This window comes from Eucalyptus grandis, chromosome 3, assembly GCF_016545825.1.
Source record: "Eucalyptus grandis isolate ANBG69807.140 chromosome 3, ASM1654582v1, whole genome shotgun sequence".
NCBI lineage: Eukaryota > Viridiplantae > Streptophyta > Magnoliopsida > Myrtales > Myrtaceae > Eucalyptus > Eucalyptus grandis.
In genome coordinates, this window is record NC_052614.1 from 68,619,982 (window position 1) to 68,639,257 (window position 19,276).

The window sequence follows — 19,276 nt, forward strand, 5'->3', positions numbered from 1 at the left end:
GTTGCTTTGTCAGTCTCAATTTTTTATGTCTGATTGAGTATAAATTTGAAAAATTGTTAAAGAATTTGAATTTTCAAATATGTTATCAAATGATATGGATCATATTAAGGACATTTTTTTTTCTAAATATAGCTTATCTAAAGAATAATTTATAAAAGTATAATAAATGAATTGCAAAAAAAAGAAAAAGTAAGCACAATTAAAAAAAAAAAAATGGAAGTGCAAGGAAGAAGAAGAAGAAACTAAAATGGAAAAAAAGAAAACGTAAGCACAAAAAAAAAAAAAAAGGAAAAAAGGGGAAAAAAAGTGAAATGCAAGTCCACATGATGTTGGGGGACCTCCACTGCTCACTTGGCAAACGCGTCGGCCAATAAAGGATGTGATCTCACGCCGCACGCAATGGAGGATCACATTGAATCGTCTTCTGAAAAGTACAAGATTGCACAATCCTTTTAGATGCTGCCCATATAATTATGCCTTAAATCTAGGGATAATATCAACTTTAGACATCATTTCAAATCCAATTCAAAATTTGTCAAAATGCCTGAAGAAATCAAGCCCCTCCTTTTTTGTTCTAATTAATGAAATGTAAAGAATAGTGGAAATGAAGCATTGTGGTGATGGGACTCCGCTCCAAATCTCCATCTTACCAAATTTTCTATTTGTATTTTTTGATATTAGATTGCGTACTCTTTCTATCCTCCATTCTCGACAAAACCATCATACAACGTACAATTTAGTGATGATACTCATAGTTTCAGTGTCCACTTCAACAGGCTTATGTAGATTGAGGAACCTTGAAGAGTTGGATATTAGTTATAATAATTTTTGGGGTGCTCTTCCTCCATGCTTATGCAATTTGACCTCCCTCCATAAGTTTGATGTTGAAGGAAACAACTTTAACGGGCCATTCCTTCATGTCTCCTCTATAATCTCAAGTCACTTGAATATATTTCCTTTTCTGGAAATGCTTTTGAAGGCTCACTTTCGCTTGCTTCCCTAGCTAATAATTCTAACCTTGAGGTATTTAGCCTTTATGACAACCATAATTGATTGGAAGTAAATACGGAAGAGCCCACTTGGTTTCCTTCATTTCAATTGAAGGAGTTCTATTTACCAAATTGCGTGCTCAACAAAGATGCAAATGGCATAATTCCCAACTTTCTAAAAGAACAACATGACTTGAGATGGCTTGAACTCAGCCACAATGGAATGACAGGAAATTTCCCGCATTGGCTATTGGACAACAATGTAAATCTTGAGTACTTACAACTCGGAGGCAACAATTTATCAGGTGCTTTTCATTTGCCTTCCAATTTGACTCTTGTCAACATGAGCTCGATGGATGTGTCCGCTAATCATATGGATAGTGAGCTTCCATCTTGGATTGGTTCTATCCTCCCGAATTTGATAAACTTGAATTTATCAAACAACTTATTAAAAGGTAGAATCCCTTCCTCAATGGGCAATAGGCAATATGAAAGGGCTTCAAACATTGGACTTGTCAAATAATGGCTTCACGGGAGAGATACCAGAGACACTGGCTAACAATTGTACGTCACTTTTTGAATTGATACTTTCAAGTAACAAATTGCAAGGCCAAATGCTACCAAGGAATTCTAACTTGAGCAATTTGCAATATTTGTATCTGGAAAACAATTGTTTCATAGGAGACATATTGCCTGGCATCTTAAATAGCCCCTACTTGCAAGTTTTGGATGTAAATAATAATTCCCTATCTGGAACACTTCCCAATTGGGTTGGAGATATCCGATACATGAGAGTGCTTACGCTGTCCAATAATTTATTGGGAGGTCCTTTACCATTGAGCTTTTGCAACTTACATAATCTCCTTCTGTTAGACCTTTCAAGTAACAATATTGGGCCAAATATACCTCCTTGTTCCAATGTTTCAGTTATCAGGTTCTTGCATTTAGCAAATGATACACTCGCTGGGCATTTTCCTGATTTTCTTTCTAGAGCTTCATTGATTGTCACATTGGATTTGAGACACAATTCATTGTCAAGTGAGGTCCCCAATTGGATTGGTTCACTTTCGAACTTGAAGGTTCTTCTACTACAAGGAAACAATTTTGAAGGATCAATCCCTCTAAATCTATGTATGTTGAAAAACATGACCATATTGGATCTCTCAAATAATAATCTTTCTGGAAAAATTCCTCCTTGTTTGAAAGATTTGACATTTGGAAACAATAGAATATCTCCAAACTTATCTGCTACCTTGTGCGATTGGGCAGATTCTGGCCAAGGTTTCAGATATGTTTTAGAAGAAGTAAGTTTTAGGACAAAGAAAAGGGTGGAATCTTATAAGGGCAACATTCTAATACTAATGTCAGGAATTGATCTCTCACAGAACAATTTGACGGGCTTTATTCCTCCAGAGGTTGGCCACTTGAGTGAACTCAAAGCCTTGAACCTGTCACACAATCATTTGACTGGACTGATCCCGAAAACGTTTTCCAATTTGAAGAATGTAGAGAGCTTGGACCTATCTTACAATAGCTTAACTGGTCCCATCCCTCCACAACTAACAGAGCTCTATGCCCTGTCAGAATTTAGAGTGGGTCATAACAACTTGTCAGGCAAGACACCAGACCAAAAAAATCAATTTGGAACTTTTGATGAAGCAAGTTATGAAGGTAATCCTCTTCTTTGTGGAACACCATTAATGAGCTGTGATTACTAGAGAGAAGCCTTTTTGTGGAGTTTTGCAGGATCATATGTCGCAGCATTCCTTGGGGTAGTTCTTTTTCTCTACCTAAACTCGTATTATCAATGCGTGTTGTTCGAGCTTGTTTGTAAGCTTATTCGATCGTTTCTACAGTAGAGATTATTCTTCTAAGAATTTTGAGATGGAAAAATATGATGAAACAATGGAGAACCTTTATGTAATAGGATAGTAAACATTTGAGTTGACTCCTGGAGTGTTTGTATTGTAATCCTTGTCCTGCTAATTTGAATATAAGAAGATTTTAATTTGGTTTTGTCTATAAGCACATCCCATTGTTTCCCAAGTAGAGCTTGTGCTCGCAAGCATTTTAAGCATCTTGATTCTCCACTGCACATGTTAAACCGTTGGATCGTCATTTTGTCCAATCTTTTCCTATAAATTTGGATATGAATACCATCAGATTTTCTTTTTTGATTTTACTCTAGAAAAATCATTATGATCTACAATAGCCATAAGAAAGAGAAGTTGGGGCCGCGACATGTTATCACAGATTGACCGGTGCTGCTCTGATTTTCCTTGGGACTTTCCACAGTACACTTGGTAGACCTTACTGCCTCCCGTTTCATGACCCTTTGAACTTGGTTACTACAAATCGTAAAACAATTTGATAACGTGTTTCAACATTTTTGGACTTCGATGACATGTCGTATGGTACACCCGAGTACCATAGAAGTGGCTTGCAAGCATTTTAAGTATGTGATGGCATCGTTGGGATAATGTGTCAATAGATTGACCGCTGCCACTCTGATTTTCCTTGGAAATTTCTACAGTACACTAGTATAACTTACCGTCTCACTTTTCATGATCCTTTGAACTTGGTTACTACAAATCGTAAAACAATTTGATAATGTGTTCCAACGTTTTTGTACTTAACTTCGATGACATGTCCTACGATACACACGTGGCAAGTGCCATAGAAGTGGCAAATTTTGCGAAGCCAAATAGGCTGCTAACTGTCTTTGCCAATACGTAGCCAATTCTTCTTTGAAATTTAGCAGCATAACTGCTGGCATGAACCTTCGCTAAAGGCACAACTTAGATCATCTGAGCTTCTTCTCTTACTAGCAACGGCTCCTTCTTGGACTTCCAAACTCTTCATAGCTTGCGTTTCTTTCGGACATTTTTTATTTTATTTTATCACAGAGCTTTGATAATTGCATAGATTGCAAATGGGCTAAAGCAAGTTCCATGTCTGCATATTCTATTTGCTTACATCTGTTGCTTTTTCCCGAATCCTATTAGGTAGACCCTTACTATATCTATGTTGTATTGGTCCATGACTTGACTTCTAAAATTTCACGACACAAAGTACAAAATAATTCACCATCCTCCTGCTCTAGCTTTTTCTCTTTCGTATAGAGGACGATAAAATGGTTAACAAACTACTCTCGTGGTACCAGTACTCCTTTAAAAGAAAAGGAAAACTAATAGTAGATGAACTAAAATTATGAAGCAACAATCTTACAAACAGCTTAAAAATTAGATGAAAGCAGAAAATATTATTACCCACATATGATCACATTGTAAAATCAAATCATCCGTGGAAAATGAGAATAACATAACGAATACAATAAGCATTTCACTTCTTTATGAATAAAGGTGTCTCCTCTATCATGGAGCGCCATTTCTTCTTGAGGCTTCTTGATTTGGGGTGTACACACACCAACAACGTAATATCACGAAACCCCAGCAAGTAGCTCCCACCTGGTTCAATCAAAATGAATTGAATTTCGATAAATTTTAGTATTGTTACATAGTTCTATCGCACCCGACTCTATCTCGCCACTGTAAGAGCAAGAGAGTAGCGACATAATGAGCTAATGCGCCCATGATCACAAAGACGTGAAATATCTGATGGCTATGGCCAGCAAGGTCGAACCAACCTGGTTTTAGCCTCTCAGGAATCCTGCTAACAGAAAACAAAGTACCTGTAATGTAAGATAGTGCCATGGCCGACTCATAAACGAGCGTGATCGGGCGTTGGGGATTGCTCCAATTCACAATACAGGCATGAATCGCAGGTACGATACCAAAAAACCCCATGGACGAATCGCTCGAAATGCCCGGAATTTCCCAGAAGAAAGAGAAGGGGCCAGCAATGTCACAACAGTGAACATCCCCATCGCCGTTATTCCACCAAGGTAGATTAGTTGCCAATGGGGCTCGCACTGGAAAATGTAGTAGATTGGAGGGAAGAATGAGGTGATGATCATGACCGTGATGCCGACGTAGTCCATCCGTAGCAGTTGGATGTTCAAGCAGTGTGAGTGGCATGAGAAAAGGTGGCAAATGCTGCTCGAGAGGAGGCAGAACATGGATCCGCCTAAGAAGACGAAGAACGGTCACCGTGTCGCAGCTGGCTGGAGGAACCAACCTTCATTTCTTCTTCTGTTATCTGATTCAAGTTCACCAAAGAATTTGTACCCTGAAAACTAATTGTGTTAGATGCATCTGGAGAGATCGAAAGACAACATTCTTTTCATAAGTTGAATGAAACACCGTTGGCACGGCACTCGCCAAAAGCAATTCCTTTGAGTAAGAGATATTAATTCCCGCACTAGTGGAGTTTGTCCTGCACAAGTGGATTGCAATATCAAGCCATTGCATAATCTATGGAAATACTAGTCAGAGTCCAATCTTCAAATAACAATTTATAGAAAATGGTTCAATCCCGTCTGCGGGAGGGAGAGAGCAGGCCAAAATGGTGACAGTGAATTGGCAGAGCACTAACTGAATAACTACCTAGCTTGCTTAAGCTGATACTTTCAAATTCAATTTCACAACCTGTGAACTTCTCTTCACTATAAAAGCTATTTAACACTATGATTTGGTTTGGAAAATATTAGCAGCAGTCAACTTTCAGAGCATTCTACTGTAGTTTATTATAAGGTCCGCCATGTGTGAACTTTTTCTCAACACACAGTGCTCTTTCGTGGAAAATGACTATCCATGGAAGGTGGACTGAATCCATGTTGTATTATGAGGACACAGAGATTTTGCAATGGATTGGATCTTTACTTTCTGTTTGAAAAGAACGGAAAAATCTATTAATACTTTGATCCATCATGGAAACTAATCACAGATGACCCTTGTTATCCATCTTAATTTTGCACTTGTTGTTTGAGCAAGCCTGCCTTGACTGGTAGGCTACTAATCCTGAAATTTAGCAGCAATGAAAATGGCGAACACGACCCTTGTATATTCCTATGAAACAAACTTTCTGTGTTTAATTCTATGTGCCTGCACTTAATGCCACAAACTCAAGTTATTCATTTGTAGCACCTGCAATTTCGATACAGCACCAGAAGAAAATGAAGGTTAATGGCAGTTTTGGTTGCCAATTGCAAGAAAGGTCAGCTCATGAAAATGGCCGGTTGCTCGGTATGGTAACTCGCCACAAATATCACAATATTGCATTGACTTATACAGACTAAGAGCGGCGTCCTGCTGATAAACAGGTAAGAAAAATCTAATCGACTGTGGCTGTGAAATTCGACAATTTTAAGCTGGTCATGGAGGATTTGATCAAAACAGGGTAATTCAAATATCCTCACCAAATGAGCAATTCAGCAAGCTCTCTAGTGAGTTATAACTCGCACCTGCAAGCCTCATCTCAGATTACAATTGAGACAGTGAAATCGAGGTATGATAATCAACACAGCCCGAGCTGCTACTGACAAATTCCTCACTACATATGTATGGCTATCATTCCCACTCCGACAGAAATTATGTGTTCCATTCAATATCATGGACACTCACTAGAATCTGCACGCTAGTATAGGAGTGAATAATACAAAACACACCTTGAGAATAGGCCGAGAAGATCCGCAACCTGAGGCACGCCCTCAAAATTGGCCACCGTCAATCCCACAAACACCAGAAACCCAATCAAATGCCTGCTCGCCATCTCACAGAACGCAGAAGAGATCACCACAAATCACCCAAAAAAAAGAAAAAGAAAAAGATAGGGATAAAAATGACCTCAAGAAGAAAATATGAACGGCCCCGCATGAAGAAACAAGTCGAACTAAAGACACGTCAGTCATCCTTAGGTCCAGACGTTGAGCGTCTCGTTGTGTCAACGGAACAAGCTGCGGGCAGCCTCGGCGAGCGGCCATTTGGCGCGGTAGTGGCCGAGGATGAACTCGCTGTCCTTCATGTACTCCGGCAGCTCCCAGAACGACACCAGCACATACCGCCTCGCCTTCTTCGGCTCTCGCGAGCACCATCACCAGAAGAAGAGCAGCACATGGCATCGAGCCTCTTCCGATCCAAGGCTTCTCTTCCCGGCTTCCTCTCCAGACCGTCTCTCCTTCGCCAGCACTCATTGTCTGCCACGAACCGCCACCCCGACGACAATATACTAGCGATGGGCGACAACCCCACGAAGCAAGGATCAAGAAACGAGCAAGAAGGAAGGGTTTCTTGAGCGTGCTTCAGAGAGAAAGAGCGACTGCAGCATCAACCCAAATAGGGGTGGAAGCATTTAAAGAAGGAGGAGGAGTTTGGTTTGGCGTGGAGGGGAGGGAGGGAGAGATGGCGGTTAGGTCATCCATAAATATGGCGGGGGCGAGAGGAGGTCTGCGGTCTGTTCTCTTGTCCTTTGTAGCGAACGGAACGGTCTCGTTAATTTAATTAGGACGCTAATGGTGGATTGCTTGAACGAAAGGGAAAGGCAGAGGAAGTAACGAAATCCATTTGGATGAATGGGATGGTGGGGGGCGATTGGAGTGGGGCACAATGAGAACGTCACGCGCCATATATATATTTGTTCGATGTAATTCGAGTTACTGCCATGACGAGAAAGTATGGGACGAGGGTCGCCATGCTTTGCGACGTGATTGCTTATGGAAAAAAGTGCACCTAAAGTGAATGTATTTTGGTGAAAGAATTGATGTGTTTATGTAATGTTGGATGATTTTTTTTTTTTTTTTTTAATGAAAGAAGAGAAAATGCATGGTGGATTATCATCCATAGTTATAAATCATACGTCAAATGATGGGTGAGATAGTGTCAAGAGACATTTGTTAAGAATTTTCTTTAAATGATGTGTCTATTGATGTTGCTCTATTTAAATCATCTTACACATTCAAAATGTTCTATTAACACTCTTATATGAAATGGAGGGAACTGTACAGCTGTTTTTATTGGGGTGTAGGCTTCATCACGAGATGAAGAAAAGATCTTTAATTAAGATATTAAAAAAAATTGTTCAAAAATCCAAAATCTATTGTAGCATGACCAAATTATTCTAAACCTTGCAATTGCTATAATTTAGTTCTAAACATTTTGTCAAGTTACCAATTTAGTCTTGAACCCATCAATTGTAACAATTTAGTACTAAATTTTTTGATCACTTTAGTCATCTCGGCCAATTTTGATCAAAATTGTTGATGTGGAGACTTAGTCAATGTCGATTATATTTTTAATTAAAATATAATTGTTTGCAGTTTTTCTCGATTGTTATGGTTGCCACATTTTTTTTTGGTCGGAATAATTGCCACATTATGCAGTGGATTATGTACCTCTTAATTCTTACATCTCCTTCTTACGGTAAAAAAGATTGCGAGCCTTTCTCGCTTTGATAACGCATTTAGTAGCTTTTATTTTTTCATCGGTTAGCTGTCAATAGTGATTTTATGAACCTCCAATGCGGATAACATGAGCTGTCCTACGTTATGAGCACAAACCTTGTCTTGGCCCCTCTACACTCGGCTTAACTAAATGCAAATTATGACTTCATCGACCCATTAAATTTTCCGTATATATTTTGGGTTGGTAGGAAATATGGGAATTAATGTTCCCTGATCCCCTAACCTACATTGTCTCATGCAGATGAAGCTGGTCAACGTGGACCGACCACCGTTCATAGGATCTACTATGAATCGGAGTTGAATTTAACGCATTCACAACGTTTGACCCATGAAGGAATAAGGCCTCTTCTTATCATTGGAATATGCCATGCCATGCCATGCCAATGTTTGACCATCTCATCGCATCATCATCTTTAAGTTTGACTTGTGCATAGGGCATGAGTTATTAGGTTTTCCGAGAGGTGGCGAATGTATGTCGAGTGAAGACCGTACCATTCATGCAAAATCACCATTATCTGATGTCATTTTCACGAATAATTCAAAGAGCGATTTTTCAAACGATTCGTCCCTTGCTTTTGTTGAATTATCCAATTTTTATTTTTATTTGCAAATAATTGAATTACCGTTTATCATATTTCTTAGTCATTGGTGATGCATAATTAAGGATAGATTTGCCATTTAGAAAAAGTTGGCTTTCAAAGGATCAAAAGTTAATTTTGCAAAATCGATATATCAAAGGATCTCAGGAACTTTAAGAGGGTATTTAACTAGGGGTAAGACACAAAATCCCTTTGGGTCTATGTTTGATGAAAAATATAAGCATTTTGGATCTCTCCAATAATCATATTTCTGGAAAAATTCCTTCTTGTTTGAAAGATTTGACATTTGGAAATTATTGGGCATATATGACAAGGTTTAATTCGACTGAGACTTGGGTGGTCCATTGGGAACTAGGCGACTATAAGGGAAAATTCCCTTTAATAGAAAGGACAATTATAGCTAGCTCATATACTTTTATGGATGCACTGGTAGAAGTGGACTTCATGACAAAGAGGAGATTGGAATCTTATAAGGGCAAAATTCTACAACTCATGTCGGGAATGGATCCCTCTCAAAACAATTTGACGGGCTTTCTTCCTCCAAAGTTTGACTACTTCATTGAACTTCGAGCATTGAATCTATCACACAATCATTTGACAAGATTGGTCCCACATACATTTGCCAATCTAAAGAGCATAGAGAGCTTGGACCTATCCTACAATAGCTTAACCGGCCCCTTACCTCCACAATTAACAAAGCTTTATGCGCTGTCAGATTTTAATGTGGCTCACAACAACCTATCGGGCAGGACACCAGAACCAAAATGTCAATTTGGAACTTTTGGTGAAGCAAGTTATGAAGGTAATCTTCTTCTTTGTGGACCACCATTAAGAAGTTGTGATGGCTCAAATCAGGAACAAGGGACATCACCATCTTTTTTATCATACCAAGGAGGATGACACTTGGAGAGAAGCATTTTGTGGAGTTTTGTAGGATCATATGTCATGGCATTCATTGGGGTGGTTCTTTTTCTCTACGTAAACTCATACTATTGGTACATGCTGTTTAGGATTGTCCGTAAGCTTATCCCATGATTTGCTCAGTAGAGATTGTTCTTCTAAGCATTTTGAGATGGAAAATATGACGAAACACTGGATAACATTTACTTAATAGGATTATAACAATTTGAGTGTTTATTATGCATTTTGAATGCCTGACTCTTGGAGTGTTCATATTGTATTCATTGTCCTGATAGGAGATTCAATTTTGTTGTGAATTGAGAGAGGATAGTTTAGTTCACAACCAAAATGAATCCAGCATTAACAAATTTCTATAAATGTTACCCAACTTGTGAAATACCTTATGGCTGCAACCAGCAACATCAAACCAACCGTTTTAACGTCTCAAGACAAGATCCTACTAATATAAATGATTGGGCGCTTGGGATTGCTCCAATCTGACAAGAAAGGCATGTGCTGCTTATCCAACTGTGAATGCAATATTGCTTGGAGGATAATCTCAATTCTACTGCTGAATTTTAAGAGCATATGCAATAGGATCAATTATCAAGCCCACGTTTCTTTTCCCATCACCTTGTTCTGAACCCAAAACAAAATTTTGCATGATTTTTCATTGTATCTGGGCATTTAGACATTACAAAGCATGTCCACATCAAATTAATTTCATCTTAGTCAGCTTTATCATGCTTGAATTCGAATCGAGGAGTAGGAAAGTGCTTTTGGCCGACGCATGCTGCTAAATGGTGCAAAATTGAGCAAATATGTTAGGAATATGCTTGGTCTAATGAGGGACTATGAATCTTGCCCTTAATATGAGAAAAGGGACAGATGGATTGTGTACATGAGGACAAGAAATTTGGAAGAAAATCAGAAGTATATTTTCTTTATACTTGAGGTCACGACCTCCACAAAAGGGAAAGTGACCAATCAAGCGAGGAAATCTTTCCATGCTTCTCTTAAGCAAATTTCAGCCATAGAGTGCTAGAGATCACCGGAGGAGATTGGTGGACCGATTCCATGGGCCTAAGAAGGAAAGTCAAGATAGGATTTTCATTACTCTTTAACCCCATAAAAAGGAAAGAAAACGCTTGGCAGAGGACACGAGGGACACATAATGCAGAGAGAGGCCAAGACAGAGAGGGCAGAGAGATGGCCGTATTCTTTTTTTTTTTTTTAAATTTTGTCTCGGCAATTTTCTTTTGGAATGGAGACTAACCCCCCTGGATTGTCACCATCATGGAAGATCACCATCATCTCACGACATCTGACACCACCATGCCATCGAATTAGGCCAGAAAGCGGCAATCCCTGTTGCCATCGTTGATTTTTGTCCCCACGAACGTCCTCTCGTTGCGTAACCGCACCAACGTATCAAGCGCGGGAGTGTGAGCTCCGTTCCAGCCGCACACTCAGCGCATCATTCACCGGACAACGCGCTCGCCTTACATGTTATTGTCGCCAGTCGTCATGCTTCTGCCGCGTTCACGCTGAGATCGTGACCATATTCAATAGCCAAGCTGCTGTCTGCCGACTTGACTCGTCATCAACAGACGAACTCAAGCTGTTGTTATGATAAAACTGTGATGTCTGTTGAAGCTTGGAGAGACCACACTTGTAAACAAGCCTAGAACAAGAATATACGCTAAAACTTTTAAGAACCATGAAGGTGAGCAACTTGATAGAGTCAAAATAGTCAATATACTTGGAAGACTAGAAGATAGAAGATTTGATTATTATCAGGAGCAACAGATCATCATCGAGCAACAGAATGTTGGTGAGAACAGCGGCTGATATAAGATGAGAAGGCTGTGATAATACTGATGATCCTTGTGAATGATACTTGTGAGATTAGTGAAGATGACAAATCAGAGGAAATGCCCGAGTTATTGATCCATGATCCTTAATCAACTTAAGTTCTCCAAAGGAAATGCCCGAGTTATTGACCCATGATCCTTAATCAACTTAAGTTTCAGTGACTAAACTTGATTATTTGTCAACTAAGGTGCTAATGCAGTCTTCTTACAAAATTATGAATCCTAAAATTCTCGTCTATTACAAAATCATGAATTCTAAGGTTCTCACCTACTGGGGTGTGAATGATAACCATTATATTTCTCTGTATTTCCTTCTTTTTCTTTTTTTTTGTTCTTGGATATAGATTTGGAATAAAAAATCCATTTAGTAAAACAATTTCAATTTTCTATTTCCAGGAAAAATTTTAGCCTAAAAATATGTTTGGAATAGAAATGAGAAGTAAAGTTTTCTATTTTTCTATTTTTGGAATAGAAAATGATAAATACAAATTCTTTTCATCGCCCGCCCGCTCACTGCCTCCTTGCCATTGCTCGCCATTAGCCATCCACCACCACCACTCGCAAGAAAGATATTTAAGGTCTATCAAATGAATTTTTGTTAGGGGAGCAGAAAATTTGTGTCATTATCAAATGCGTACTTTTCTCGTAAACTCGTCTAGGGATTAAAAATAGAAAATTTTATTTTTAGCTAAAAATTGTTCCCAAGAATAGAATGATTATCATTCGTGCCATAGGTAATTATGCAATGTTTTTCATTAATATTTATTATAATCCTTAAAGAAAAGGTAACCAAACCATTCAGCTAAAGCAAGCAAATAATATAAAACAGCTTTGTTATTAAGCCACAGGGTAGAAACACCATGAGCTTGTTTCAAATCAAATTCAATTTCCTAAAAAAACGAATTTTCCCTTACCTATACTAGAGAAAATCGTGAATTATCCTAAACCATGCATGTAATGTCTAAATGAAACCAAACTAATTCTAATAATGAAATCTAATAACCTAATCAAGGCCCATTCCGCTAATCAATTTTCCAATTTTGATTTTTTTTTGGGAATTTTTTATTATTTATTATTTATTTATTTTCTGTAAACAGGAACTCGGGTTGGGCCCTTGGACCCGATCCCAGTATGGGCAGCAGTTCGCAATCCCACGGGTCCAGACCACGGACACAGATTACTGGGCTTATTGTATTGAGATGCTTCAATTAAATTTTTTTTCGGCTCAAACCATAGAATTAAGCCCAATATTCCCTATAGTCCAGTCGAAACCAAATATATTTGAAACGGGTTCAGATCCTCATTAAACCCATTTTGAACACGACAGCGTTTAAGCCCATCTTTTAATGCCCTTCTTCTTCTTTTTATTCCCGTCTTCATTATCTTCTTTATTTCTATTTCTTTGCCTGAACATCCGCAGTTTCTCACTTAATGTCCGTCACCCCCGGATTCATCTATTTATCACGTTAAGGATTCAAACGAGACTCCATCTCAGACCACTTCTGACGTTCACCAATGAACTGCCACTTTCGGCCATCACTGAGGACAGAATCTCAATATTGCAAGCCATGCATTAAGTACATTACTAGAGACACGATAATTTGCACATCAGTGACTCTCGCTCATTTTCCTCATAAAAAATACCCATGAGAAAGGGATTTTTATGCCGATGCAGTACATGTAAACAACGGGAACAGAAGCGAGGAGAAGGAAAAACGAAGAGCAAAGCAAAGATCAAAGCGAACACGTTACAATTTCGGACACTCAACTCCATTCGTGCAGAACATTCTGCTCCAACCGTGGACATCAACAAGGGCAGAGGCGTTTTTCTCTTGCTCTCTCTTTGCTTTGCCTTCTGTGTGAGCCCCTTTCCACAAATTCTTTTGAAAATGTGTATTTACAGCAACGCCAAATTTCTGGTGCAAATCATTCCACCTCCGCGTTCTAGAAGAAATGGTGTGAAATTTATGGGCAAGAATCGATTCTCCTTCATTCTCTCTGATTCTCTCGTGCACGCGATCATGGCTATCCGATTTTGGGCTGTCTTATTATTTTTTATTATTATCTACTTTCATTCTTTTTTATATCAGTATTTTTTTCAAGAAAAAAATTTGGATTGTTAATCAAAATTCAAGTGTCAACAGCTCTCTTCCTCTAAATATTGATTATTTGAGCAAAATATCTCTCTTAATTATATCGTTTATTCATTTGATGGGATCGATTCTAAAAACATTCTCAAATTGAAGTAATATAGAGAGCTTGGACCTTTATGATAACAAGTCACCAGTCTGGTTCCTCCACGATTAACATAACTATACACACTTTCAATAGGCAACACACGAGACAGAGAATCAATTTGGAATTTTTGACAAAGCAAGTTACGAAGGCAACAACTCTCTCTCGTGGATCATAATTAATAAGTTGTAATAGCTCAAATCATGATCCAAGAACACCATCAACTGTTAACGGTGGTGAGGATGAGTCCTTGAAAGATGCCTCCTTGAGTTTCGCATGATCATACATGGTGGCATTCGTTGGGGTCATCATTTTTCTCCATTGCCATTTTTGTCTAGTTAAACTCCTACTGTCTCAACTTAGCATTTGTTTTGTTTGAAAGCATATCCCATTGTTTCCCGAGCAGAGCTTGTGCTTGCAAGCATTTTACACATCTTGATTCTCCACTATGCATGTTGAACTATTGGATCATCGTATTTTCCATCTTTTCCTCTAAATTTGGATATGAGTACCATTATATTTTATTTTGGTTGTGAATTGAAGGAAAGATCATTGTGGTGACAGATACAATAACATTAAAAAAGAAAAGTATGGATGTGACTTGTTATCACAGATTGACAAGTGCTTCTCGATTTTCTTTGGGAATCTTTACGATTCACTAGTAGAACTTACTGCCTCCGTTTCATGACCCTTTGAGCTTGGTTACGATGGCTTGTAAAACAATTTGATAATGTGCTCCAACGTTTTTGGACTTTAACTTCGATGAAATGTCGTATGGCTGATTTTGCAAAGCCAGATCGGCTGTTAACTATCCTTTAGAAAAGGTAGCTGATTCTTTTTTGAGATTTAGCAGCATGACTACCGGAATGAAGCTTTACTAAAAGTGCAAATTAGATCGTCTGAGTTTCTTTTCTTACTAACAGCGGCTCATTCTTGGACTTCGAAATTCTTCGCAGCTCATGCTTCTTGAAGACAATTTTTTTTTTCTTTATTCAGAGCTTTGATAGATGCAAAGATTGCAAATGGGCTGAAGCAAGTTCCAAGCCTGCAGATTTTATCTACTTACATCCGTTGCTTTTTCCGAACCCTATTGGGCAGACTCTTAGTACTTATATATGTTGTATTGGTTCATAATTTATCTTCTTAACAGTCACCACACAAAGTACAAAATAACTCACCATCCTCCTGCTCTAGCTTTTTTTCTTTTGTACAGAGGACGATACAGCGGTTAAAAAAACTATTATCATGGTGGTGGTGGAGGCGGCGGTAGCAGTACTCTTCAGCGAAAAAGGAAAAGTAATAGTAGAAGAAATAAAGCACCAATCTTGCAAACAACTCGAAATAACATGAAAGCAGAAAAAGATTATTACCCACATATGATCACATTGTAAATCAAATCATCCATGGATAATGAGAAAAACATAACATATACAGTGAGCATTCCACTTCTTTACAAATGGAGGCATCTTCTCTATCATGGAGCGCCATCTCTTCTTGAGGCTTCTTGATTTGGGGTGTACACACACTAACAATGGAATATCACAAACCCCCAGCAAATAGCTCACACTCTGTTCAATCAAAACAAATCAAATTTTGACAAATTTTAGTATTGTTACACAGTTCTATTGCACCCAACACTATCTCACCACTGTAAGAGCAACAGAGTAGCGCCATAATGAGCCAAGGCACCCATGATCACAAAGACGTGAAATATCTGATGGCTGTGACCAGCAAGGTCGAACCAACCCGGTTTTAGCCTCTCAGGAATCCTGCTAACATAAAAAAAAGTTCCTGCAATGTAAGATAGCGCCATGGCCGACTCATAAGCAAGCGTGATTGAGCGCTGGGGATTGCTCCAATTCACAATGCAGCCATGGATTGCAGGTACGATACCGAAAAACCCCATGGATGAGAAGAGCATTGCCCGAAATGCCCGGAATTTCCCAGAAGAAAGAGAAGGGGTTAGCAGTGTCATGACAGTGAACATCCCCATCGCCGTTATTCCACCAAGGTAGATCAGTTGCCAATGGGGCTCGCACTGGAAAATGTAGTAGATTGGGGGAAAAATGAGGTGATGATCATGACCGTGATACCCACATAGTCCATCCGCAGCAGCTGGATGTTCAAGCAGCGTGAGTGGCATGAGAAAAGGTGGCAAATGCTGCTCGAGAGGAGGCAGAACATGGATCCGCCTAAGAAGACGAAGAATGGCCACCGTGTCGCCGCCGCTTGGAGTGAACCAACCTTCATTTCTTCTTCTGTTATCTGACTCAAGTTCACCAAAGAATTTGTGCCCTGAAAACTATTTGTGTTAGATGCATCTGATACTTCAAAAGAGAGTATTCTTTTCATAATTCAGAATGAAACGCCGTTGGCATCCCACTCACCAAAAGCAATTCCTTTGAATAAGATATATTAGTTCCTGCACTGGTAGAGTTTGACCTGCACAAGTGGATTTGCATATCAAGCCATTGCATAATCTATGGAAATACTAGTCGGAGTCTAATCTTCAGATCACAATTTATAGAAAATGGTTCAATCCTGTCTGCCGGAGGGAGAGAGCAGGCCAAAATGGTGAAAGTGAATGGGCAGAGCACTAACTGAATAACTACCTAGCTTGCTCAAGCCGATACTTTCAAATTCAATTTGACAACCAGTGTACTCCTCTTTACTATAAAAGCTATGTACCACTATGATTTGGTTCAGAAAATCTTAGCAGCAATCGACTTTCAAAGCATTCTGCAATAGTGTATTATGAGCTGCACCACGTGTGAACTTTTTCTTGACACACACTGTGGAAAACGATTATCCATTGAGAGTGAACTGAATCCATGTTGTATTACCAGGAGCAGAGAAGAGATTTTCCAATGGATTGGATCTTTAATTTCTGTTTGAAAGGAACAGAAATTTCTACTAATACTTTTATCCATCATGGTAACAAATCACAGGTGACCATTGCCATCCATCTTAATTTGGCACTTGCTGTTTGAACAAAGACTGTCTCGACTGTCAGGCGACTACTCCTGAAATTTAACAGCAATGAACATGGCGAGCACGACCCTTGTATATTCCTATGAAACCAACTTTCTGAGTTTAATTTAATGTGCCTGCACTTAATTTCACAAACTTGAGTTATTTATCTATGGCACCTGCAATTTCAATACAGCACCAGAAGAACATGAAGGTTAATGGCAATTTTGGTTGCCGGTTGCAAGAATGGTCGGCTTATGAAAATGGCCTGGTTGCTCATTATGGTAGCAAGCCACGAATATCACAATACTAAATTGACTTGTACAGATTAAAGGTGTCGTTCTGCTAATAATCCGGTAGTTAAAATCTAGGTGATTGTGACTGTGAAATTCGACAATTTTAAGCTGGTTATGGAGGATTTGATGAAAACAGGGTAATTCAAAACATCCTCACCAAAGGAGCAATTTAGCAAGCTCTCTAAAGTGTTATAACTTGCACCAACAAGCCTCACCTCAGATTACACTCGAGACAGTGAAATTGAGCTACGACAATCAACACAGATCAAGCTGCTACTGACAAATTCCTCATTATATATGTATAGCTATGAATCCCACTCCGACAGAAGTTATATGTTCGATTATATATTGCCGAGACTCACTAAAATGTCCACGCAAGTATAGGATTGAATGACACAAAACGCACCACGAGAAGAGGCCGAGAAGATCCGCCACCTGAGGCACGTCCACAAAATTTGCCACCGTCAGTCCCAGAAACACCAGGAACCCAATCAAATGCCTGCTCGCCATCACAAACAGAGCGCAAAAGAGATCACGACAAATCACGAAAAAAAGAAAAGATAAAAATTAACTCAAGAAGAAAATATGGACAAAGACGGGCCCGGATGAAAAAAACAAAAGTCGAACTAAAAGCACATCATTCATCCTTACGTCCAGACGTTAAGCGTCTCGTTGTGCCAACGGAACAAGCTGCGGGCGGCCTCGGCGAGCGGCCAGTCGGCGCGGTAGTGGCTGAGGATGAACTCGTTGTCCTTCATGTAATCCGGCAGCTCCCAGAACGACACCAGCCCGTACCGCCTCGCCTTCTTCGGGCTACCGCGAGCCTTCTCTCCCTCCTTGGCGCCCGCACAGCCACCATCATCAGAAGAAGAGCAGCACATGGCGTCGAGCCTCTTCCGATCCCCAGCTTCTCTCCCGGGCTTCCTCCTCCAGACCGTCTCTCCTTCGACAGCACTCATCGTCTGCCACGAACCGCCGTCCCGACGACGATATACAAGCAACGGGCGACAACCCCACGAAGCAAGGATCAAGAAACGAGCAAGAGGGAAGGGTTTCTTGAGCGTGGTTCAGAGAGAAAGAGCGACTGCAGCATTAACCCAAGTAGGGTGGAAGCATTTAAAGAAGGATGAGGAGGAGGAGGAGTTTGGTTTGGCGTGGAGGGGAGGGAGGGAGAGATGGCAGTTAGGTCATCCATAAATATGGCGGGGGGGAGAGGAGGTCTGCGGTCTGTTTTCTTGTCCTTTTTAGCGGACGGGACGGTCTCTTTAATTTAATTAGGACGCTAATGGTGGATTGCTTGAACGAAAGGGAAAGGCAGAGGAAGTAACGAAATCCATGTGGATGAATGAGATGGTGGGGGCTGATTGGAGTGGGGCACGGTGAGAACGTCACGCGCAATATATATATTTGTTCGATGTCATTCGAGTTACTGCCATGTCGAGATAGTACGGGACGAGAGTCGCCGTGCTTTGCGACGTGATTACTTACGAAAAAAAGTGTACCTAAAGTGAATGTATTTTGGTGAAAGAATTGATGTGATTATGTAATGTAAGATGATTTTTTTTTTTAAAACGAAAGAAGAGAAAATGCATGGTGGATTATCATCCGTAGTTATAAATCATACGTCAAATGATGGGTGAGATAGTGTCGAGCGACATTTGTTAAGAATTTTCTTTAAATGATGTGTCTATTGATGCTGTTTAAACCATTTTACACATTCAAAATGTTCTATTAACCTCTTATATTAAATGGAGGGAACTGTGCAGCTGTTTTTATTGGGGTGTAGGCTTCATTACAAAATGAAGAAAAGATCTTTAATTAAGATATTGAAAAAAATAGTTCAAAAAATCCTAAATCTATTGTAGCACGACCAAATTATTCTAAACCTTTCAATTGCTATAATTTAGTCCTAAACATTTGCCAAGTTACCAATTTAGTCTTGAACCCATCAATTGTAACAATTTAGTACTAAATTTTTTGATCAGTTTAGTCATCTCGGCCAATTTTGATAGGAATTGTTGATGCGGGACTTAGTCAACGTCGATTATATTTTTAA

The 19,276-nt window shown here is 39.4% G+C and overlaps 1 protein-coding gene and 1 pseudogene across 2 annotated transcripts; both read right to left on the reverse strand.

Annotated features, from left to right (window-relative positions):
* Positions 1–4,501: 4,501 nt before the first annotated feature.
* On the reverse strand, positions 4,502–7,080 carry LOC104440524 (annotated as a pseudogene).
* Positions 7,081–15,304: 8,224 nt separating this feature from the next.
* LOC104440518 (heptahelical transmembrane protein 1-like) lies at positions 15,305–18,440 on the reverse strand. 2 transcript variants are annotated; one of them, XM_039308196.1, is made up of 5 exons: positions 17,872–18,440; positions 17,627–17,719; positions 16,342–16,396; positions 15,644–16,256; positions 15,305–15,522 (listed from the first exon to the last, which is right to left on the reverse strand). In XM_039308196.1, exons 1-5 carry the CDS (start codon positions 18,177–18,179, stop codon positions 15,494–15,496), a joined length of 1,098 nt encoding a protein of 365 aa, XP_039164130.1. In that variant the 5' UTR covers positions 18,180–18,440; the 3' UTR covers positions 15,305–15,493. The 2 variants fall into 2 exon arrangements, with proteins under 2 accessions (XP_039164130.1, XP_039164129.1); XM_039308195.1 differs by having other exon boundaries at positions 15,305–16,256.
* Positions 18,441–19,276: the final 836 nt, after the last annotated feature.